At 44.2% G+C, this 24,246-nt stretch overlaps 1 protein-coding gene across 4 annotated transcripts in view; it reads left to right on the forward strand.

Moving 5' to 3' along the window:
• The first annotated feature begins 15,157 nt into the window (after positions 1-15,157).
• The window catches only part of Rnf130 (ring finger protein 130), an 89,146-nt gene continuing 80,057 nt past the window's right edge, over positions 15,158-24,246 (forward strand). For all 4 annotated transcript variants that reach the window (XM_090320867.1, XM_090320865.1, XM_090320868.1 and 1 more), the window contains exon 1: positions 15,158-15,421. In XM_090320867.1, the coding sequence (XP_090176993.1) occupies positions 15,175-15,421 (247 nt within the window). In that variant the 5' untranslated portion in view covers positions 15,158-15,174. The remainder of the gene's footprint in view (positions 15,422-24,246) is intronic.

Below are 24,246 nucleotides of genomic sequence, written 5' to 3' on the forward strand. Positions count from 1 at the left end.
ATACATACACAGTGTTATTGTTGTATGTGTATGTAACAATCCTGGTTAGTAACCACTCTGTGGTTTTACTCAGAGGCCAAAGGGACTGCACAGTACCACCAGGGGGCGCCCACCCTCCATCAAACCCTTCTCAGTCCAGGCACCTACCTGGGGTGGGATGGATTCAGGCTCTTAGGCCCCTTGTGGAGTCTCTCCTCCTCTTGTTTTTTGTTTTTGTTTGTTTGTTTGTTTTTGTGGGTCATGGGGCTTGAACTCTAGGCCTGGGCGCTATCCCTGAGCTCTTCAGCTCAAGGCTACGGCCCTACCCCTGGAGCCACAGCTCCACTTCTGGATTTCTAGTGGTTAATTGGAGATGAGTCTCACCGACTTTAGTGCCTGAGCTGGCTTTGAACCCTGATCCTCAGATCTCAGCCTCCTGAATAGCTAGGATTACAGGCATGAGCCACTGCACCCGGCTTCCTCTTGGTTCTTGAATGCACTCCTGACCCTAACACTGCCACAGCAAGTGTTTCTTCCACCCATCAGTTAGTCACCAACAACCTGTGTCCATGTCTCCCACAAGATACCCTGGACTCTCTCCCTTCCTTAGCATCCCGCCTCCCTCTGTTTGTTATTTGTGTCTGTGTGTGTGCATGCACTTGCATGCTATGGAGCTTTATTAACTCAGGACTGGACACTGTCTCTGAGCTTTCTAACTCAAGGCTAGCACTCTCCCACTTTGAGCCACAATGACCCTTCAGGTTTGCTGGTAGTTAGTTGGAGATAAAAGTCTCATAGACTTTCCTGCTCAGGCTGGCTTTGAACATCAGTCCTTAGATCTCCGCCTCCTAGGATTACAGGTGTGAGCTACCAGCACCTGTCTCCAAGGATACTTTTCATCAGGCATCTTACTCTGTTTTCAAGTTTGTAGGGAACTTATTAGTATCTGTCAGCTCAGATTACCATAACAATATACCACAACTGGATGGTTCAAACAACAATTTTTTTTTCCCTCAAAGTTCTCAGACTGGAAAATTCAAGGTCAAGTGAACTCTGATTGTGGTAAGTGCTCTCTTCTTGGCTTTCAGATGACGGCCATGTCATTATATCACATGGCCTCTGTACATTCTTGGTATCTTTACGTACTAGGGCACTAACCCTATCAGACAAGGGCCTTACTCATCCGACCCTGGTATCAACTCCTAACGGCCTCGTCTCTAGTACCATCACACTGGGGGCTAGGACTCCAACATCTCGACTGGAAATCAGCATTCTCTCCATAGTAGGATTGTACAGATAAAAATGTATCCTATCAATAATATATACCAACATGATAGGCTAAAATGTGTCCCCTTAAGATTCAGGTTGGAATTCTCACCAGTGTATCCCCAGAATCGTAGAATGTGCCTATGTTTAGAGATAAGATCATGAAATGCGTAAGGTCAAATGAGGGTAATAGAGTGGGCTCTAATTCAGTGTGGATGGTTGTTCTAAAAAGAGGAAATTGGGACCCAGACACACACAAAGGGAAGACCAATTTGTAAAGGCAGCCATGAGCAAGCCAAAGAGAACTGCTTTGGAATGAGAGCTGGCGGTGACACCTTGCTCTTGAAATTCAAGCTCCCAGAATTGTGAGCAAAGAAATTCAAGTCATCTAGTCAGTGGTATCGGTTACAGTAGCCCTGCGGGGAGTGGGGGGAAGAAAATCACAGCAGCACACAGACAAAATTCCACATTTTCCATTTTCACAACTTACGGATTTACTCAGTACATCATCGTTTCCAGTAGAAAAAGATAAGCGACAGACAGTCCAAGTACTCACCCAGAGGACACTGATTAAATTAACTAGACTCTAGATTTGCTTGTTTTCTGTGCAGCTGTGTGGATGATGGAGGAAACTATACACCAAAATGAAAGATATTCAAAATGTGATGTTAACTATTAAACTATAAAAAAGTATAAAACCAGGTGCTGGTGGCTCATGCCTATAATCCTAGCTACTCACGAGGCTGAGAGCTGAGGATCAAGGTTTGAAGCCAGTCTGGGCAAGAATTTCTGTGAGACTCTTCTCCCCCAATTAAACACCAAAAAGGTGGAAGAGGAGCTGTGACTCAAGTGGTAGAGCCCTACCTTGAGGATAAAAAAGCTCAGGGACAACACCCAGGCCCAAAGTTGAAAATGCGTAAGTGTTTGGTGGGGAGGTTAGATTTGGTCTCTGAATCTTGGGCCTATTCTTTGTGCATATCTACAGTGTGGATGCACATTTGGTTCCCAGTTTAGGATGGCTGAACTTAACTTTATAACGGTGCAAAGGTAATATGCATTCAGTAGAAACCACACTTGTAATTCTAAATTTTGATTCTTCACCAGGTTGGAACTACAGCCATGCAGTGTGATACTCTACAGCGCACTTTGTTGCTAAGTGTGAGAAAGTTCCCATTCACTGTGACAAAATACGTAAGAAAAACAACTTAAAGGTGGGAAGATTTATTCTGGCTCACAGTGTCAGAGCTTTTAGGGTCATTTGGCTCTGTGTTTCTGGGCCTCTGGTGAGACAGAACATCATGGCACAAGGACATGGAAAACTGCTCACCTCATGGTGGCCAGGAAGCAGAAAACAGAAAGCCCCCCAAAAACAAGATGTATCCTTCACAGGCATGGTCTCACGTCCCCCAACCATACCTTCCTTCCAAGTGTTGGTCCATTAATGAAATCAGAGTCTGCATGACCCTTTCACTGCTCAAAGCCTTACCCCCTGCACATTGCATTGGGATCAAGCCTCAACATGAGCTCTCGTGGGGAGCAAGTGTTGAGTGAACACTTCATATCCAGACTAGAACGCTAAGCAAGGTTGTAACTCCATGGCGAACTAAAGAACATCTGTGTGGTGCACAGATGTCGCCATGTGAGTATTTCCTGTCTGGAAGCACCTTTTGTTAGCATATCCCATGTCATTGCCTATCATGTGGATACAGCGCAAGGAAATTCATTACTCTATGGGTCATTAAGTGCTACTCACTGAAGTTTCTGGTTTGCAAGGTCTGAAAGCCAGCCAGACTTTGGGCTGGTGATGTACCTTAGTGGAAGAATCTTTGCAAGGCCCTGGATTCCATACCCAGAAATACAGGGGGGGATGAGGGGGGGGGAAGAGAGGGAAGGAGAGAGTGACAAAGGGAGAGGGAGAGAGAGGCCATCTCCTACAAAAAGGAAAAAAATTATCAAAACTGACAAGAAGAAATAAGAAAATTGAACAGACCTGCAGTCTGCAAATAATCAAGCCATTTTGTGGTCTGTTTTATGAAGAGAAAAGTCATATCTTAATATCTTCATAGACTTAATTGGTCAGGACTTTTGGCTGTGACCTTAAGGGAAACAGTTCCCAGCAAAATTTCTGTCTTTGGCTCAAGAGACTGGAAAGCCAACTGAGTGGTGGCTTAGGTTCACCTGCACCCAAGACATTGTCAGAAACCTTCTTTACTTTTGGCCTGGTTCCCTTCTCACACAGGCTTCTTCCACAAGTCTGCCAGGTTCTCTCTTCAGGGATTCCAGGAAGGATCTTGGAACATACCTGTGTTTCTTTTTTTGTCACTGAGACAAATACCTGAGAGGATCAACTTAAAAGGAGGATTTATTGTGGCTCACTATTTCAGATATTTCAATCCAGTCACTTAGCTCCATTGTACTGAAAAGGCCAACTTCATGGTGAAGAACATGAGAAAAGGAGACAGACAGACAGACAGACACAGAGACACAGACAGGGAAAGGAGTTGGCAACAGAGGTTGGCTTCCAAGAAAATACAATCAATGACCTACTTCCTCCAAATGGGCTCTACTTCTTAGAGTTTCTACTATCTCCCAAAATGGTACCACCTGCTGGGTCCATGTAAGCCTAAGGGATACATTTCATCTTCAAACCCTTAACTCCCCTTCCACATCTGGAACACGTGACCACCCTGGGCTCTTTGCCAGCTCCTATACCAGAATGCATTCTGACTTTCATGAAGACCAGGAATTTGTCCCCGGTTCTCTTTCTCTCTTAAAAAAAAAAAAAAAAAAAAAAAAAACCTGTCTTATAATCTTTTATGTGATAGGTAGACACAGCCACAGGAGGACCCAGGTAAGGCATGCCCTAGAGCGAGGAGACACAGTGTGCCACACTGGGCCACCTAAGAAAGGCACCAGAGTGATCAGGAGGCAGAAGACCAGGGCCAGAGGCAGGCAGTCTTGATAGGCATTTCCTTACAAAAGGAAAAGTAGAGCGGGGAGAATGGTTCAGGATTGGCTAGTTGGAATAATCTCATCAGGTTCTACACTGTAGAAATGGTACTATGGCATCCATGTGTCCCCTCAGAGTTCATGGCTTAGAATCTTAATCTCAGTGCAACCATGTGGGGAGGTAGGGCCTACTATGACATGATTGAGCCCTGAGGGCTGTGACTTACAGAGCTGAGACTTGTTGGGTCAGGCTGTGGTCACATGCTCACCTGCAACTCCAAATCGATACATCTCTTCAGAGGATTTTTTTTTTTAATTTCAGGTGTTTTTCAATCCTGAAATTTCTTCTTGTGGGCTCTGTTTCTCTGCTGAGAGCATCTATCTTTTACCACCCCCTCCAAAAAAATTTCCATTTTATTTTTACTTCCTGGGATATAGTTACAAAGGCTGCTTCCTTGTGAGTTATGTAAAAGTTATCTTTTGAAGATTGCCTTTTTGATTGAAAATTTGCTGTATTTTGAATGGGGAATGACCAACCCCAAAGGCCTCTGTGTTAAAGGCCTGGTCCGCAGGGTGTTACTTCAGAGAGGTGGGGGAGCCTTGGCAGGAGGCCTTCTAGTCACTGCTGATATGCTGAGAAGGCAACTGTGCAACCCTCGTCTCTTCTCCTCTCTCTCTTTTGTTTCCTCAACATGAAGTGAGCAGCCTTTTGCTCTACCACAGACTTCTTACTTCACCCCAGGCCCCAAAGCAAGAGGCCAACTGACCACTTATTGAAATTTTTTCCACCTCTACCTTTCAAGTAGTTGGAATTGCAGGCATGAGTCATCATCTTGGTCTGAATACTTGCTAAAATCCTCTAGAGAGAAACTATATTTCAGTGTTTTTAGCAAGTGGCCAATTCTGGTTAGGTTCAGGTCGAAAGCTTTTCAGATCACTGTAAGTAGATCCAGGATTGTCTTGTTTTCAAATGGTATTGACTGATAGGGAGGTAAAGCAGTGCAGCTTCTCTGAGACAAGAGTTTCACAGTTTCTTATAATCTAGAATGCACCCAACATGTGACCCAGCAATGACACTCTTGAGCCTTTGAGAGAAAACACCCTAAAATATGTAAGCAAATTTCTATTTGTTTATAATGGCCAAGATTTGTAATATCCTTTAAAAAAAAAGCCCTGAATACCCTTCACTAGGTAAATGGTTAAACGAGCTCTGATATATGCATACAGTGGGATTTTATCCACTAATAAAAAAGAACACTCAACTGAACTCATCTCACAGACATTATGTTTGTGAGAAAACCCAATCTTAGAAGATAATACACGATGTGATTCTAGTTATATAACATTCTTAAAATAACAAAATGATAGATTAGTAGTTTCCAAAATCCAAGGAAGGGGATAGAAGTAGATGCAATTGTAAAGAGTTGCTGGAAGGACCTTGAGAGTGAGGGAGTCGTTTAGTTTTGTGTTTTCGTGCATGCACACAGTGCGCTAGGAATTGAATATATAACCTTGTGCATACTAACATGTGCTCTATCACTGAGCTATATCATCAGCTCTGATTCAGAACCCTGATGGTGGCAGTAGTTAAATCTATAGGAAAATTGCATAGACCTATACAAACACATGCATGCACTCGTGTGCATGTAAACATTGGGGGAAATTGAGTAAGACCTATATAATCTAGTTAATAATATTATACCAATGTCAATTTCCTGATTTTTGACCTTGTACTACAAAGTCTCATAGCTTACAAGGGCTCTGTACTGTTAATCTCACACTAAGCTGAAAATATCATCAGTCAAAAATGCATTGATGCGTTGTGCTGGTGGCACACATCTGTCACTCAAAAGTAGAAGGGGGAGGATTGAGGTCAGAGGCCTGTCCAGGGAAAAATACAAGAAAAAAAAAGCAAAAAGTGAAAAGGCTTAGGAATAAGACTCAAGTGGAAGAATGCTGTCTAACAATTCCAAAGTCCTGAGTTCAATCCCTAATACTTCTCCCCTCAAAAGAGCTTTGAATCCACCTTACCTATAGTATCCTACCCAGCCTACTGTAAAGTGTGGTTATTTCTTCTCACCATCTTGGAGTAGACTAGGAGCCGTGGCACCTGGTCTCTGCCCAGCATTACAAGACAGCATATGACCACTTGGAAAAATAGTAAAATTATAAAATAGAAGTGCAGTTCCCACTGTGCATGTTGTATCTCTTTCACACCATCACAAAGCTGAAAAACTGTAAGCGGATCCATTGTAAGTCAGGGACAGCCTGTAATTACATAAGTTGTCCTGACTGAGAAAAGCTGGGAGAAGGGTACATAGGATTTTCAGCACTATTTTTGCCACTTCCTGTGAGTCTATAATTATTCCAAAATATAAAGCTTAAAAAAAAAAGCCTTTTTCTGTGCTGCTTTGAATCTGTTCTGTGTAGCTGGGAGGCAGACCTGGGGCTTGGCTCAGCTCATCTGCAGAATTAGGGACCCCCTCCCATCTCCATTTCCAGCTGTCTTCTGAGATTCACATGAGTTGGGTTTTTTGTTTTGTTTTGTTTTGTTTTTCAGTTGTGAGGCTTGACCTCTCGGTCTGGGCACTGACCTTCAGCACTTCAGCTCAAGGCTACCACCCTACCCCTTGAGCCACAGCACCACTTCCGGTTTTCTAGCCATTAATTGGAGATATAAGAGTCTCACGGACTTTAGTGCCTGGGCTGGCTTTGAACCAGGGTCCTCAGATCTCAGCCTCCTGAGTAGTTAGAATGATAGGCGTGAGCCACTGCACCTAGCTTCATGTGAATTTTCTCGGGAGAGTTTCTTGGTAGCACTGCTGCTACCCAATTGTATAGCTTCGTGTCCTGGCTGCCCTCAGCAAGGTCAGAAGAGAAAAGCAGAAAAGGAAAAGGAGCTAAAGGTGCCTCCCTCTCTCTGTCTCTCTCTCTCTCTGTCTCTCTCTCTCTTTCTGTCTCTGTCTCTGTCTTTCATCCTGTAGGATCCCTTCTCAGTCCTCTAGGGTTCCAGTCAGCTTTCCATTGCTGTGACAAATTGCCTTGACATACTCATTTTAAAAGGAGGCAAGGTTTGGGCTCATGGTTTCCATTCCTGGTTGCTGTGGTGACAAGTGTATCATGGCATGGAGCCGCAGCGCAGTGAATCTACTCACCTCCTGGAGGCCAGGAAGCAAAAGAGACAGACCAAGGACCAGGGTCCCCAGATCTACTTGGAGGGCACACATTTCCCCCTCCCCCATCAAGGACCTAACTTACTTTCACTAGGTCCCACCTCTTAAAGATTTCAGTACCTCCTGATAGCACCATAGGCTACCCTATGAGCCTTGGGGGGTTGGGGGAGGGGACGGTGGGTTAGGGTCAAGAGCAGTCTAGTTTCTCTCGGTGTTTATTCTTTCTGTTCTCTCTCTTTCTTGTTGCATCAAAATGTAGCAGGTGGTATGACATAGGGAGAGCAGAAGGTCAGAGCAAGAGAAAGCAAGGAGTCTAAACAGACCTTTTCTAAAAACGCACTCTCAAGAGTGGATAGTCCAACCATAGCCTTTACCTGTACGAGTGACTGCAACTGAGGAACAGACCAATGCAAGGGGAGGTGTAGGGACAAGGATGGGGGAAGGAGAGTAAAGTGTCCCTGGCCTTCTGTGCTTGCCCATGTATAATCCAGTAAGGTCATCAACCTGACAGTACTGGGGCCTCGACACTGTCCTTCAACATTTTATTCAAGGCTGGCACTGTAGCTCTCAAGTCATGGCTCTACTTCCAGTCTTTTGTTGTTGTTGTTGTTTGTTTTGTTTTTTTTTTGTTTTTGTTTTTGTTTTTTGGTGCTTAATTGGCGAGAAGAGTCTTACAGACTTTCCTGCTTGGGTTGGCTTCAAACTGTGATCCTTAGATCATAGTCTCCCAAATAGCTAGGATTACAGATGTGAGCCACCAGTGCAAACTCTCTGAAGCTGTGCTTGAAGGATTATTGTGGTGGTTTAACTGGAGAAGTCTCTGGCTCTTGGTGGACAGCTCAGTCTCCAGCTCCACTCTCACTGTGGAGGTCAGCAGTAGGACTAAAAGTTTAACTCATCAAATCAGAGTTAGTTGGAGCTACCAGCTACCTATAATCTAATTCAAGTAAAATGATGCTACTACCAGAAACTCCAGGGTTTTAGAAGTTGTATGCCCAAACTGGGAACAAATATCATTTTTTTTTGCCAGTCCAAGAGCTTGAGCTCAGGACCTGGGCTTTGTCCCTGAGCTTCTTTTGCTCAAGGCTAGCACTACCACTTGAGCCACAGAGTCACTTCTGGCTTTTTCTGTGTATGTGGTACTGAGGATGGAACCCAGGGCTTCATGCATGCTAAGCAAGTACTCTACCACTAAGCCACATTCCCAGCCCTCAAATATTATTTTTTAAAATTCTACCACACTATTTTGTCCATGCAAGAGGCTGTGTTCCAGGCCTGCCACTTCTGTCTCTTGGAGTAAGCCTGCCAGCCTAGGGGAGGCCTATCAGGGCATTTTTATCTACTTGGTCAGAGCAGTTAGCTCAGTGATGGACTCAAGACATGAGATAAACCAATGAAATCCAGAAAATGATACAGAAAGTCTTGCTGCAACTTTCTAAGATTCTAAGAGAACAGAATGTTCCTTTAGGATTTGTTGAGGGCCAACTCACCCTTATATGAGAAGAACCTTAGGAAATGAAAAGAAAACTGTGATGAAAGACACACTGAAAGAGCCTTTCAGACTGGAGTTGAGAGGTGACAAGGGAGGGCTCAGTTATGTTTCTACAGGCTGCTGGGAGGGTGAACTTTGGTTCCTTTCTCAGTCTGGGCAGCTAGAACAGATGGTTCCAGGATACATAGGGAATTGGGCATATCCAGAGCTTGTCAGAATCCTTTCTTATAGACATTGTTACTGAAAAAAAAAAGTTAGTTACATGGCCTCTGCTGTTCTTTCTCAATTTCAGTAGAAGTTCCCTACAAAAGAGGGTGAGGGTGAGGGTGTGTGTGTTGGTATCAGGGCTTAAACTCAGTGTGTTACACTCTTGCTTTGGTTTTCTATTCACAACTGGTGCTCTACGACTCAAGTAATATTTCCTGAAGCAAAAATGATTGGCAGGAATGACATCCAATCAAAACTCCAATAGGTGTCATGGGCCAGCCCCATTTTGCCCTTTGCAGTAACATTAAACACCAGACTAGTCAACAAGGTCTTTTTCTGGGACCATTACTAGCACTCATGTCTTATCTGCTGAAATGGTGGGATACTTTTATCAAAGGTATGAATGGTCAAACCAAATTTATGAATGTGTTGGTTCCCCCCCACCCTTCAAGGGCTAGGGTAGAATCACTTAAGCTGTGGCCAGTGTAGGGAACTTCAGTGTTATGGACTGAATGATGGCCCTCACACCCAATGTGATGGTATTTAGAAATGGGGCCTCTGGGCAACCATTAGTAAGATGTTGAGTGTGAGGCTCTCAAGATGGGACTGGGGAGATGAGGAGAAGAGAAAGGGAGGCAAAGTGTTCTCCAACACGTGAGAAGGCAAGTCACCTGTAATCTGGAGATTGAAGAGCCCTCACTGGGACCAAAATCTGCCAGTAGCTTGACCTTGGATGTCTAGACTCTACAACTGTTGAGAAATACAAATACCTGGCCTTTAAGCCACCTAATACAAATTTGGTAGAGTGGTCTAATAGATGAACACAGGCCTGTAAAGGAGAATTTTACCAAGGGATTCTTGGAGTCATAACTGTAACTTTCCCAGCATTGACCCACTCCACCCTAATAGCACCCCAATCACCCTGCCATAATCTGACTTTTTATTGGGGTCCTCAGTGTTCTTTGATGAAGCATCAGATCAGTGCTTGTTTTTTGTTTCTTTTTTCAAATCACTGCAGAAAGAACATATTTTGAAAGTTGCAAAAGAAATAAGGAAACTAAAAAGTTTACCCACAATCCTCCCAAGGAAGCCCAATTATTTTCACTTTGCTAGTTCCTGCCCAGCTCTTGCTCCCACATGCAGGCTTATTCTACACAGTGTCAGGAAGAGATTTACTTTGTATTCTGCTTCTGTGCTCTGTACAACAGCAGAAGTGTTTGCAATACTGCCGCTTGCTTGATATATTAATAGCTGCATAATTGTCCTCAAATTTGTTGCACCATAATTTGCTTAACAAAATAAATGAGTTTATTTCCAACTTTCTGTCCCTGTAGCTAATGCTGCAATCAACATCCTATGCACAGAGTTTGTTTGTTTTTCTTATGTAGAATGTCAGCTTAAATGCAGCCTGGACTCTGGTGTCAGCCTGAGGCTGGAATCTTACATTGTCTCATTCCTCCTGAATCTCCAGGCTTCTGGCTATGGAAACACTTTGGGTCTTGAAGATCAGACCCTTACTGGACGCTAGTGACTCACACTTGTAAACCTAGCTCAGGAGGCTGAGATCTGACGATCGCTGTGCCAAGACTGCCCAGGCAGGAAAGTCCATGAGATTCTTATCTCCAATTAACTACTCAGGGAAAAAAAAAAAGGGAAGTGGTGCCGTAGCTCAAAGTGGCAGAGCATTAGCTTTGAGCAAAAAGAGTTCAGGGACAGCGCTCAGGCCCTGAGTTCAAGCCCCATGACTGAGGGGAAAAAAAAAAAAGACTCTCAACTGACCACAGATGACCTGGAAAGTAACATAGGCCTCCTAACTGGATAATGTCTTAATCTGTTTTCCGTGGTTAACACCGAATGGCACAGACTGGGTAATTTATAAAGAATGTGAATGTATCTTCACTCATAATGATGGAGGACGGGAAGGGCAAGGGTCTGATGCTGGTGTCTGCTCAGCATCTAAGAGGATTTTCTCACGGGTGGGGATCTTCTACACAGTCCCAAGGCACCACGGGAAGTCACAAGGCAACACAAGTAACACCTGCTTGGTCTCTCCTCTTCAGAGCTGCTAATGCAATCATGGAGACTCAGTCTCATGACTATTTAATCCTAATTATTTCCCCAAGGTCTCATCTCCAAATACCATTAATATATATATCATATATATATATATATATATTACTCTTTGGGGATTGTGCCATATATGTATGTGTGTGTGTGTGTGTGTGTGTGTATACATATACACACGTGAACCTAGAACTTATAGGGATTGCCAGATGGTAGGCCCACACTGTGCCATAGCTTCTCAGACCCACTAGGAAAGGTAAAGGGTGTGTGTGTGTGTGTGTGTGTGTGTGTGTGTGTGTGTGTGTGTGTGTGTGTAATTTTGGGGATAAAGTTTGTCCCCCTCTGGGATGGGGAAAAACTGCCACATCATAGCAGAGGACACAGTGACAATCCCATCTCTACTTCTGGAATGAAGCAGCCAGTACTCATTTGGTAGGAAGTAGAATCAGGCAGTGTTTGGGGGTGGGGGGCCTCCTTTGTGACACAGAGGCCATCTTGCTTCCCTCATGCCTCGTGTTGCGCTTCGTTGGCTCTAGCAGGGCGAGTCTTCCTCTGCCCAGGATGACAGTCAAGGTGCCCTGTGTTTTTCCAACCAACCAACACATGGGCACTTGACTCAAGGTCGATAGATCAGACGTGTACTTTGCTGGAGGCATGCATTGCTGACTTAGCTAGATGGCTAATGATGAAACTTACCACCACCCCCATTCCAGCTCTACAAGTCCTCTGAGCTGTGTGGGTGCTGTCTGTCCTTTCTGACCCCACTCCTGCCACCTCCCCTTCATGGTGGAGATTAAACCCAGTGCCTGCACACGCTAGGATCCCAAGGTTGAGCGCTCCACATCAGCTTGAGTCTCCGCAGTTAAACATAAGGTCTGTGGCCCAGGCCTGCCCCACTCAAGCACTGTCTACCATGTCTTAGCTCGCTGTAGCTCAGTCATTCATCATTCTGTACAAACAAATCCTGACAAAGGACAAAGCGATGGCTTCGATTGGGCTAAAAGGCAGTCACCCTGGCAGCTTGTCTCTGTTCAACATCCCAAGGGAGGGATCAGGCTCAGGACCTACTCAAATTCCTGGACAGAGGCTTGGCCTCAAGTTTCTGGCTTCCTGGGCTGGGCCAAAGACAAGGTAATCGACGGGTCACCTGAATCCTGAGCCGGGAAGCAATCTGTGGTGGTGGATGAGTGCCAGGGCTGAGCTGGTGCTCTGGAGACCCCGTCTGCTCCTCATCAGCTGGGCAGAGGTGTCTTCTCTGTGCTTCAGTTTCTTCACCTACAGAATATAAAATGGACCCAATAACCTGAAGGCCTTCAGGAAAACTAAGTTCTGGTCTCAGACAACTACGGGTTCCAAATCAACTATTTTAACTGTTATTACACTTCTGTCTATAGGAGTTTTCACAGTGTCACCCCACTTGGTCCCAAGCTCATGGTCTCAGATGAAGCCTGTGAACGTAGAACTTACAGGGCTGCCATATGGTGGGCCCACACTGTGCCATGGTTTCTCTGAGACCCACAAGGAAAGGGATGGGGGAGCAATTTTCTTCCTCTAGCAGGTCCATCAAAGAGCATCCACTCACTCAATCTCTCAATAAACCATTAGTCTATCAATTCACAAATCTAAGAGTGGGCTAATTCATTTGTTTAGAGCACAGCCCCTTGGACCCAATTATCTTGCAAAGATGCTACCTCCAAATACCACTTACACATGAATGACTTTGGGGATTAAATTCCCAACACATGAATTTGGGGGGAAACAAATAATTAAACCACAGAAAACCAACAGGCTTCATAACACTCTAGGTTTCTCAAATCAATACAAATATAAACAAAATGGATAAATCAATGGTGGAATGCTATATAGCATTGAAGAGAGCAAAGATGGGGAAGGGAGAAAAAAGAATTTCACAGATATAACATTAAGTTTAAAAGAGTACATATTATGTGAATTCCATTGTTTTAAACAAATGAATCTATGATCACAGAAATCAGAATGGTGGGGGTGAGAAGCCAAAGGAACCTTCCAGAAATGTTGGCAATATCCTCCGTATTAACATTCTTGATAGTTACACAGGTGTGGCCTTGGAAACATTTATTGAGTTGTGTATGTATTTAATGTTTCTGAACAGCAACTTTCAAATGATTGAAAGTGGCACATACCTATAATCCTAGCTGAGACCTAAAGATTGTGGTTCAAAGCCAGCCTGGGCAGGAAGGAACACCCCCCCCCCCAACACACACACACTTGGGAAACGCCTCATGTAGGCTCCTAAAAGTGGTTTGGAGATGTTCAGGCAGGGAATTCCAGGGTTCCAGGGAGCTAAACATGGATAGTCTAGCCCTGAAGAGTCCTCAGGACGCTTTGGCCTGTGAGGAAAGACCCACCTGGAAGAGAGACTGTAGAGCTCTCTTTACACAAGGGGTCAGGGTGCTTGGGTTTATAAGTTGAACTCTGAGGTAAAAAATGACAAGTTTCCTAGGCCAGGGCATGTGTAGTCAGAAGATGATAAGAGTGGGCAGAAGGGAGGGCGGTGGAGGGACCAACTGTGAAGAATATGGCCACAGGGCAGTGTTGAACACTGAATCTTCTTCCTGGAAACAGTGCCTCGAGTGTTTTGCTTTTTTTTTTTTTTTTTTTTTTAAAGAAGCTAATTCTCTCCAGGATTCTTAGTTCCTTTTGGTTCAGCAAGGTCAACTCCAATTCCTCTCCAGTATAAGATGCTGGGGGCAGGAGATCCAACCTGGTGTGTGTAGATGGAGCTCACGACCGCAGACCCTTCCTATCCATGGGCTCTCCGTCTGTGTGTACACAAAGACAGATCTAAAAATATGTGGGATTAGAAAAAGAAAGAAATGCATGCCACGGTTCCCTAAACAATACCGTTTAACAGCTATTTACGAAGCAGGTCTACTGTATTAGGTGATGATGTCACCTGGACATGACTTAAAGAACACAGGAGGTTGTGCATCGGTTCCATGAAATATGGCTGGTATTCAAGGGACTTGAACACTCATGGGTTCCCCCCCGACCCTGGGATGGAGATCCTCACAGATAAGGAAAGGAACACGTGCACAATCTTATTCACAGTTTCTAGAGGATTCTCTCAGGTGCCACCAGCCACTCCGGCTGGAATCAGCAGTTCTAGGTCTGTTCAGAGACCGCTTCTCCACACCCAGGATGTCAATTACGTGGCATATGGTTAACTAGCGGAGATCCATGTTCAATCTCAAAGACGTTTTAGAATCTGAATTTTCCAGGATCTTCGAAAATTCCGATCACCCATGTTTTCCTGGGCTCTTAAAACAACAACAACAACAACAAAAGACAACCACCACCACCCTCTGGGGCTCCAATACATCCTGGTGGCTTTATCATCCCAGGCCAAATCAGAGTCTGGTGCCAATGCACGGGCGACGGCACCTCCCTCCCTCCCCGGTGCCCTCGTGCAGGCAGGCGGGAGCAGACGGGACTTTGTACGCATGCGCCAGGGGGCGGGGCTACGCCTCAGGGCCTGCGCGCTGCCGTCCGAAACCAGACCGGGGATTGGGGGGGGGGGAGAGGGAGGCGGGGCGCCCCGGCGGACGCGCGCCCCAGGCGGCAGTCCCCCTCCCCCTGCCGCCCCCCCCAGAGCCAAGACAGACTTTTGTGCGCCTTTCACCCTCTTTCCGGCAGGTCGGAGCCGCCCGTTGCCACCCGTTTGCCCTCCCTCCGGACACACGACGGGACTGAACCCGAGAGGATGAGGGGGGGAGCCCCCCACCCCGTCCCCTGAGTCCTGGAGGTGCTCCCCGAGGAGACGACCGCGCGAGACCTGACCTCCGTCCTCGCGGAGCGCCTCCGCGCGTGCGCGGCCCCGCGCGCTCCCGTGGGCAGGCTGCGGACGCCGGAGCGTCGCTGAGGAAGAAAGCCGCGCTCGTGCGTGGCTCCGCGCGCTCGTGCGTGGCGACGCGCGCTCCCGTCGCCATCCAGGCCGCGCCCGCCCCGCCTCTCAGCGCCGGCCCGGGAGCCCGGTCGGCGAGCGGCGGCGGCCCGGAGGGAACGATGAGTGGCGCGGCGCGGGCGGGCCCGGCCCGGCTCGCCACGCTCGCCCTCTTGACCTGCAGCCTGTGGCCGGCGCGAGGGGACAACGCGAGTCAGGAGTACTACACGGCGCTCATCAACGTGACGGTGCAGGAGCCCGGCCGCGGCGCCCCACTCACGTTCCGCATCGACCGCGGGCGCTACGGGCTCGACTCGCCCAAGGCCGAGGTCCGCGGCCAGGTGCTGGCGCCGCTGCCCATCCACGGAGGTGAGGAAGTGGGGACCGGGGAGGGAGGAGCCTCGGCGGGGGGTGGGGGGCGCGGCCGGCCGGGGTCGCCGGGGTCCGTGGTCCCCGGGGTCCGTGGTCCCCGGGGCCCGGGCTCGCCTGCCCGGCGCCGACCGGGTCCTCCGGTGGAGAGGACGGTGATGTGGGGAGCCCGGCCTTTGCCCACCGGCTGGGAAAGAAGCTCCCGTGTTTTCTCATTTGGTTTCCGCTGCTCCCCAACAACCCTCCAACCCCCCCCCACCACCCTTTTTCTTTTTTTTTTTCTTCTTAAACAAAAACACCACCACCGCCGCCACCACCCCAGAAAAGACCTAGGACGTTCTTCTTTTCAGGTAGCTTGTTTACTGGCGGGGCATTGAACTGCGAGTTTACCAGGCACAGCTTTTAGACAAAGGAGGTGGTGCCCGAGTGCAGAAAACTCATTCGCGGTGGGCGAAGCTCTTAATCTGGATTTTTTTTTTTTTTTTTTTTGGAGTCAGGTTGTTGTTGTTGTTGTTGTGTTGTCTTCCTGAAATCACCCGGGTTTAAAGCTGCCTTTGGGTCTCCCAAAGATGCGTGGCCTCCCCCCCCTTCCTCTACCCACCCACCCCCTTTTTTTTTTCTTCTTAAGTGATGGTAAATGGGGGTTGGGGGGCGGGGGAGGGCTGCGTCTTGTTGTTCCTCCGGTAGTTTTAGTGTAATGTGATGCCGGGTGTGTGTGTGTGGGGGGGGCGGATTCTTGTTAGGAAGAATCCAAGAGTCCAATCTTCAAGTCATGGGTGCCAACCCAGAGGGATGTAGGTGAAATTGTCAAGAATCGTGCCTTTGAATCAGCGTGGACTTACCTTCTTGTTTTTGTTTTTTTTTTTTCTGTATGCACACAGGCTCCGTTTGGTGGGGGGGAGTGATTTGCTGTGAAACTTATATTTGCCTAAATGGCCCGTTGTGATTTAAAGGAAACGTCTCTCAAGATTGTGGGGTGTGATTTGGGGTTTTGGCATCCTGAAGTTTTGGGAAATGCTTGCTCCACCCCCCTCCCCCAACACACACACTCACTCACTCCTACTCTCACTCTGAGAGTGCTGAGAAGGGTTTTGTTGTGTTTTTTTTAACTGCTTCTCATCTTTAGATGAACTCAACCAGTCAATGTAAATAAGGTAATGTGTTTGCTTTTGTAGTCCGAAATATATATGTATATATATATATATATATAATTTAATGCTTCTAGGAGTTCTGTGTTTGTATGCTAACATGCTAAGCTGTTTTCTTCTTTGTGTCAATCTAGAGGGGGGGTAAAGGAAGGTCTCAAGGCCTTACTGTAGGCAGCCCCCAACTGAGACAGGTTTATTTAATGTTCATCTGTACACCTGTAATCAGGTGTTTCAGGTACATTCCTCATCTTAGTTAAAAAGCCAGGGGTTAGAGATCCAGCTTGGCCATAGAAACACTTAAAAGTAATAATAACATACGTTGTCATTCAGAAGCAGGTTTCATTACCTCTCCACACCTGTTTACACTGTCTTGCAGTCAGTCTCACCCCTCTCTCTGTACTATTCCCTGCCCCCAGAAACAACTTTTGTCTTTGCTTCATTCAATAAATATTTACGTGCCTGTTCTGTGCCAGTCACTGTGGTTGGGACACATAATGTTGCCAAACTATGGCAATAACAATGCTAGCCTATTTTCTGGTAGGGAGGGTCACATGGGAGGGGAGGAAGAGGAAGAGAGAAGCAGCTGTTGTGGAGTAAGCTGGGCCCCATACAGTGTTTTGAAATCTGTGGTTTAGGACTTGGTTCCCTCAGACACCTCCATTGCCAACACTTTAGATTCTTCCCTCTGAAGTATTCCATAAGCTTAAACCCCAACCAGAGCTCCCATCTACAAGGAAGATGGTTTTAGGTGTTCCAGCGGAAGAGAAAGAGTTCTCAAAAGAGAACCGATGTGCCCTGAATGTGACTGAAGGTCAAGCCTTTTGCCCTCCCATTGGGGAAGTAGCTTTGTAAGATTAAAGGCTCTCAGTCAGACCTGTGTTGTACGTGTATTATGTGACCCTGGCTAAGTGTCATTGCCTCTTGCCCTCAGTTTCTTGTCTGTAAAATGGATTAGTGAAATACTTAACCTCTTCAGGTTGTTGAGAGATTGAAATAGTTCTGAAATTCACCAGAGGTTTGAAAACCTACATGAATTTTCTGAACGAGTGGAGTTTTAGACACCAATCACAAGCACATTGGTGAAGCAGTGTGTATTTGAGTTTCTGTCCATCCTCCCTGAGTCTGTAGGAAGGAGAGGTCATTTTACATCTGTGTCATAGGAGAATTGGTAGCTTGAGTCTGGTTTCTTACCAAGTGGTCTCCATTCATAGGGTCTTTCCATCCAGTATATGCCGATCAAAATCCTGGTGTGCCCAACACACAGTTTAGAGCACTGGCAAAGCGAGAGAAGCCGCGTCAGTAAATAATACCAGTAAAAAATGTTTCAGAGGCTCTCATTTTAGTCTTTGTTAGAATTGTTTCTGAATTTAGAAGTGTATGTAAAATCCAACATATTAAAAAAAATCCAACATATTCCCTGCTTGTGCAGAGGGAACTTAAAAATGTTTTTTTTATTATAATTAATAGAAAGGTTACAATTATATTTGCCAGATACAAGGTGCATTACTTCATATACATTGATACCCCTTCTCATGTTTTTGTCCCCATTTCCCTCCCCCACCCCCTCCCCTCATCTTTTCTTTTCTTTTTTTTTTTTTTAACTAGTCCTGGGCTTGAGCTCAGGGTCTGAGCACTGTCCTTGGACTTTCTCAAAGCTAAAGCTCTACCACTTGAGCCTCAGCACCATTTCCGGCTTTTTTTCTGTGTATGTGGTACCAAGGAATCAAACCCGGGTAAAGCCTTACTGTGTGTTAACATGAAGTAAAATGAAATTTCACATATATACCAAAAAATTAGGAGATAGAAATCCTGGCTCAAAATTATCTGAGGCCAATGAGAAATTACCAGGATTTCATTTTGAGAGTGTTTCGTAGAAATAAACAAAGACAAAAGAACTTTACCACTTTTCCAATGTTTACCTGATAGCTCATTTTACGTCTAAGGTTTTATTTATGAAATTAGAAACATTTTTTGTTTTTCAGTGCTACTCTCAGGCATCTGTAAACTACATAATTTGGCCTGCGTGAGTTACTGAATAATTGTATATTGTATTTATTTTCTCTTTTTGAGGACAGTTTATTTTGGCCATTAAGTAGAATGCACTGGTAAATTGAGAGTCATTGGTTCAGGACAAACAAATTTCACATTGTAACTAAATTCATATTTTAAATGATGTATTAAAATGCATTTATGGGGGGCCGGGAGTTTGGCCTAGTGGTTAAAGTGCTTGCCTAGCATGCATGAAGACCCGAGTTCGATTCCTTGGTACCACATACATAGAAAAAAGCCGGAAGTGGTGCTGAGGCTCAAGTGGTAGAGCTCTAGCCTTGAGAAAGTCCAAGGACAGTGCTCAGGCCCTGAGCTCAAGCCCAGGACTGGCAAAAAAAAATAATAAATAAATAAATAAAATGTATTTATGAACAGATCATAGTTGTTTTCTTACTGTAGTTTTGAGTTAGGAGCAAGAGCAGACCAGCAAGTATAAACTGAGGAGCAGCATTGCAACTGTGCTTTCTGTGTGTGCACACTAACTTTTTGTTTGAGCCCAGAGTGGGGGTTGGGTGAGGAGAAAGCCCTGTGTTGATGATGTAATTATGTATGCAGATGTGCCGGTGGGAAGAATTTGGTATCAGCCACATTTTGCCATGTATAGAAATTTTCCAGATTAGGTGTGTTACAGCCTTAGAAAACAATCCTATCAAATTATAAACCTTTACTGATACTTTCCTCTCTGTAGGAAAGTAAGAAAGGCTTTTAAAATAAGTCTTAGGCCAGGAACTGGTGGAACATGCTCATAATCTAGTAGCTTACTCTGGAGGCTGAGATCTGAGGATCATGCTTTGAAGACAGACTGGGCAGGAAAATCTGAGACTCTTTATCTTCAATTAACAACCTAAAAACCCGAGGTGGACCTGTATGTAGCTCAAGTGGTAGAGAGCTAGACTTGAAAATAAATAAGCCAGGTACAGGTGGCTCATGCCTGTAATCCTAGCTACTCAGGAAGCTGAGATCTGACGATGGAGATTCAGCCAGGACTCTTTAAAAAGTCCATGAGACTCTCATCTCCAGTTAAGCACCAGAAAAACCAGAAGTGTCACCGCAGCTCAATGTGATAGAGCTGTAGCCTTGAGCTGAAGAGCTCAAAGACAGCACCCTGACCCAGAGTTAAAATCCTACAACCAACAGAAATAAATAAATAAATGAAAACTTAGGTTTTTGGTATTTAGAAAAAAACTCTAGGACTAGCACAAAGGAAAAAGAAAAAAATGATCCTGATTCTGATGATAACTTTATAATAGTTCCCTTAATAAGCTGGAAATTGGTTTTAGAAATTCTCATGAACAGTGAAGGAGACTAATATAAAAATAGTAGTTTGGGCAAATGGGGCCATGTTATGTGGTATTAGAAATCATAATGGCAAAGGCAGGGATGAATAGTTAAAAATTTCAAAAAAAAATGTAGCGAAAAAGTATATATGATCTTGAGAGCAGAAACTCTGTTCATAAAGAGAATCCAGAAGTAGCTTAAGGCTCTAAAGCCCAAATGTTGACACAACTAAATAACCAGATGAGAAGAAAAAGATTGTGTGTGTATGTATGTATCCACTTAACATTCTAACCAACTAGTCGTATTCCCCTTATCCTCACCAATATTTACCTGTTTTCTTGAGGATTGACATTCTGATTGGGGTAAAAGGGAATCTCAGTGCAATTTTGATTTGCATTTTCTTTTCTTTTCTTTTTTTTTTTGGCCAGTCCTGGGGCTTGAACTCAAGACCTGGGAACTGTCTTTGAACACTTTTTGCTCAAGGCTAGCACTCTGCCACTTGAACCACAGCACCACTTCTGGATTTTTCTGTGTATGTGGGTTCTGGGGAATCGAACCCAAGGCTTTGTGCATGCTAGGCTAGCACGCTACCACTAGGCCATGCTCCCAGTCCTGATTTGCATATCCCTTATGGCTAAGAATGTTGAACATTTCTTTATATATTTATTGGCCAATTTACTTTTGAGAACTAGTTGATTGATTTGCCCATTTACTATTTGGAGTTTCTTCTGTGTTTAGCTTTTGGAGCTGTTTATGTGTTCTGTATTGTTATTAAACTGATGAATAGTATTAATCTGATGAGTAGCTGACAAAGACTTTACCCTGTTCTATAGGTTGTTTTGATTTTGATATTTTTTTTTCTGTACAGAAGCTTTCTAATTTGATATAATCCTGTTTGTCAATTCTTGCTTTTTTTCCCCTGAGCACTTGGAATTCTATGCAGAAAGGCTTTACTCATGCCTGTATCTTCTAGGCTCTTTCCTAAGTTTTGCTGTAGTAGTTTCAGAGAGAAAGCACTTTGTATGTACTCATGTAAATTTACATAACACTTCCTCACAAAGAGGAATACTGGCATCTTGAATCGTGTCCACATAAATGGGATGAATGAATAGTCTTCTGGGCTACATTTTTGTTTGTTTTTTGTTTTTGTTTTTAAAGTTCATCAGTCTTGAACTATTTACAAAATGAAACAAGTTTGTCTAGATCAACCTTTGTTTTATTGCACTAGGCATTCATTACTTGTCTTAAGTTGCAGTAGTATTGCTCTCTTTATTTTTGGAGGAAATTTTGAATAAAAACTGGATACCTTCGGATATCAAGTGGAATTCATCCAAAGGCACATAAGAAGATCCAGTTCTGTGCCTATGTTATGCAAGGCCTGTGCATGTGTAAAAGACATGATAGGCAATTGCTGGCTGAGAGAGAGGACTTTTTGGTCCTCTGTTAACCAAATCAACCCTATAGCATGCTACTATAAACGTTTGCAAGCTGTCTTCTGTCTACAAATGGGTTTTAAGGCAAGGGTCTAACATAATATTTTATTGGAATACAGCTCTACCTATTTTATGCTATACCATCAGAGTTGTAACAAGAGTCTACAGAGCCTGTAAGCCTAAAATATTTTCCTTTTTAGCTCTTTAAGAATAAATTTGGTGTGTGTGTGTGTGTGTGTGTGTGTGTGTGTGTGTGTGTGTGTGTGTTGGGGGAGAGGGGGAATAGATTTGGTGACTTCCATCCAAATAGCTCATTTATAGCTTTTGTTTTCCCATTAAAGACTATATTATGGATGAAGGTTTGATTTCTAAGTTGTCCCAAACTGAACTGGACCATGTCTTTGTTTTAGTTGTGTGCTTTAAGACTGTGTTTGCCATTAGCAAGGTACACAAATATGTGATCCCATTTAATCCTGCGGTGCTTGGTTTGGTGGCAGGCATCTTAGAAAACTATCTGTGGGATGGACAAGGCAGTGGCAGAGTATAAGGTGTGATTTCAGTTATTTAGCTTGACTATATATGATGTGGAGACTAGAAAATTAGAAATGACTTGAACTTGAAGTCTGGGAAGCTCTCATAGAAAAAATGGAATTTGAACTGAAACATGAGAACTGCTGCTTGCACTACAATAAAGTAGCAGGCACTGGTTTACTTTCCCACTTTAACTAGACTAGAAAACTAGACAACAGCATGAGCAGCAATTTTCAGATAAAGGTCAGTGAGCTTGCATGGTAATCCCTGAGAGAAGGGAAATGAAGAATCTGTTTCGTTGCCCCCAAGAATCAGGTGGTCTTTTGAGCTGACAAGATGGTTCAGGCTGTAGGAGGCTGAGGCAGCACCAGTATCTATAATGGCATTTTTTTTTTGCCAGTCATGGGGCTTGAACTCAGGGCCTGGGCACTGTGCTTGTACACTTTTTGCTTAAGGCTAGAGCTCTGGCACTTGAGCTACAGCATCACTACTGGCATATTCTATGTATGTGGTACCGAGGAATGGAACCTGGGTCTAGGCACTCTTACCACTAGGCCAAACTCCCGGCCCAGCACCAGTATCTAGAAAAGATGGGTTTCTCAGAAACTAGTTCTAGATTGCTGCAGAGTGGTTCCCCCAAGTCTCATTTAGCACTGATCTGCACCCCTTGGAGGCTGGGAGAAAGAGCCACCTGAAATTAGCAGGACAGGAGACCTGGAATAGTTCATATTCTTCTCACTAATCAAAGTAGAAAGACCTTTTAGTACACAGGGCATGGAGTGAGGCCAGATTACTTCTAAAGCAAAACCTATTAGAGTCCCCCTGGTGATATTTAAAAGCTGTCCTTTAAAGAATCTGAATCAGAATAACTTTTCTCAGAACAGAGTGCAAGACTATTTAAAGTAATACATCAAAATTCTAGTCCAAAATCATAAAATCTAGCCGGGAGTTTGGCCTAGTGGTAGAGTACTTGCCTACCATGCACGAATACCTGGGTTCGATTCCTCGGTACCATGTACATAGGAAAAACAAAAAAGCCAGAAGTGGTGCTGAGGCTCAAGTGGTAGAGTTCTAGCCTTGAGAAAATCCAAGGACGGTGCTTAGCCCTGAGCTTAAGCCCAGGACTGGCAAAAATAAATAAATAAATATATATATATATATATATATATGTATATACACTCTGTTCACTACTACGGGTAGAGCTTTCAAATATACTAGTAAATAAAATACTGAATGCAGCAAATAGAGAAAAAGGAACAAAAATAAACAACAAAATCATAAAATCTAGAATTGACACCTAATCCAAAATTGCTAGACTTAGAAAGAAGCAGAAAATATGACCTTCAATTAGAGAAACAAGAAAAAGGTCTCTAAAAGACACAGATGACAGAATTAAGGATGTCAAATGGGCTCTTGTAAATATACACAGTATGTTTGATGACATAAAAGAAAATATAAACGTTAGGAAAAAAAATGGATACACAAAAGACCTAGATCAAACTTTTTATGATAAACTCAGCCTTGGAAATGTATAGGATTTATATTGACCAAAAAAGAAGTGAAAATATGATAGAAAGTGTGAACTATGAATATCTTTTTGTACTTTCACTTTGTCCCAATTAGTTATGTAGCTAAGACATGTTTAGTACACACTGTGTACCAAGAATGAAGCCCGATATTTTAGCAAGGATTATTTAAAACTCAAACAGCTTTAGGTGGTACTATTATCCTCATATTGTACTTGGGGAATTCAAAGCACTCCAGTCTTTCATTTGATGTTTTTTTTTTCTTTATAGCACTTAACATAATTGGAAATTATACATTTACTTTCTTTGTTTCTAAGGGCAGGGATCCTGTCTCCTGTGTCCACTCTGGTATAGTCAGTGATTAATGTGGTATTTGGAGGTTAGTAGGGTAGTGCTTGGCAATTAGTGTTGGTTGAGTTAAAGTGAGTGAGGTAACTCACTGTGTGGCCTTGGGGATGCAGCAGAACTGGGACTTGATGTTAGGCCCATCTGATGGCAGTGCCCATGCTTTAACCACTTCTTTGTATCACTTCCCAAGTGGGTTTAATAAATTATGATATATCCACTCAGTGGAATGTTACATAGCCATAAATGGGGATTCTTGTAAAAAGCTCTGTGTGCACTATGAAAATAAATATATTTGTTTACGGTAGACAAGAGCTCAGTGCAAAAATAAAAATGGTGGTATATTGATTAGATCACCAGTGACATCTCTTCACTTCCCCTACCCCACTCCTTTGATGGCACTGGCTGTGGAACTCATGGCTTGTGCTTGTCAAATAGGCAGTCTACAACTTGAGTCTCCCCCAGACCTTTTCCTATTTTCTTTTTTCATTTCTCTGTTTCTTTTTTAAACTTAC

The sequence above is a fragment of the Megascapheus bottae genome, chromosome 29, assembly GCF_031878675.1.
Source record: "Megascapheus bottae isolate mThoBot1 chromosome 29, mThoBot2.hap1, whole genome shotgun sequence".
NCBI lineage: Eukaryota > Metazoa > Chordata > Mammalia > Rodentia > Geomyidae > Megascapheus > Megascapheus bottae.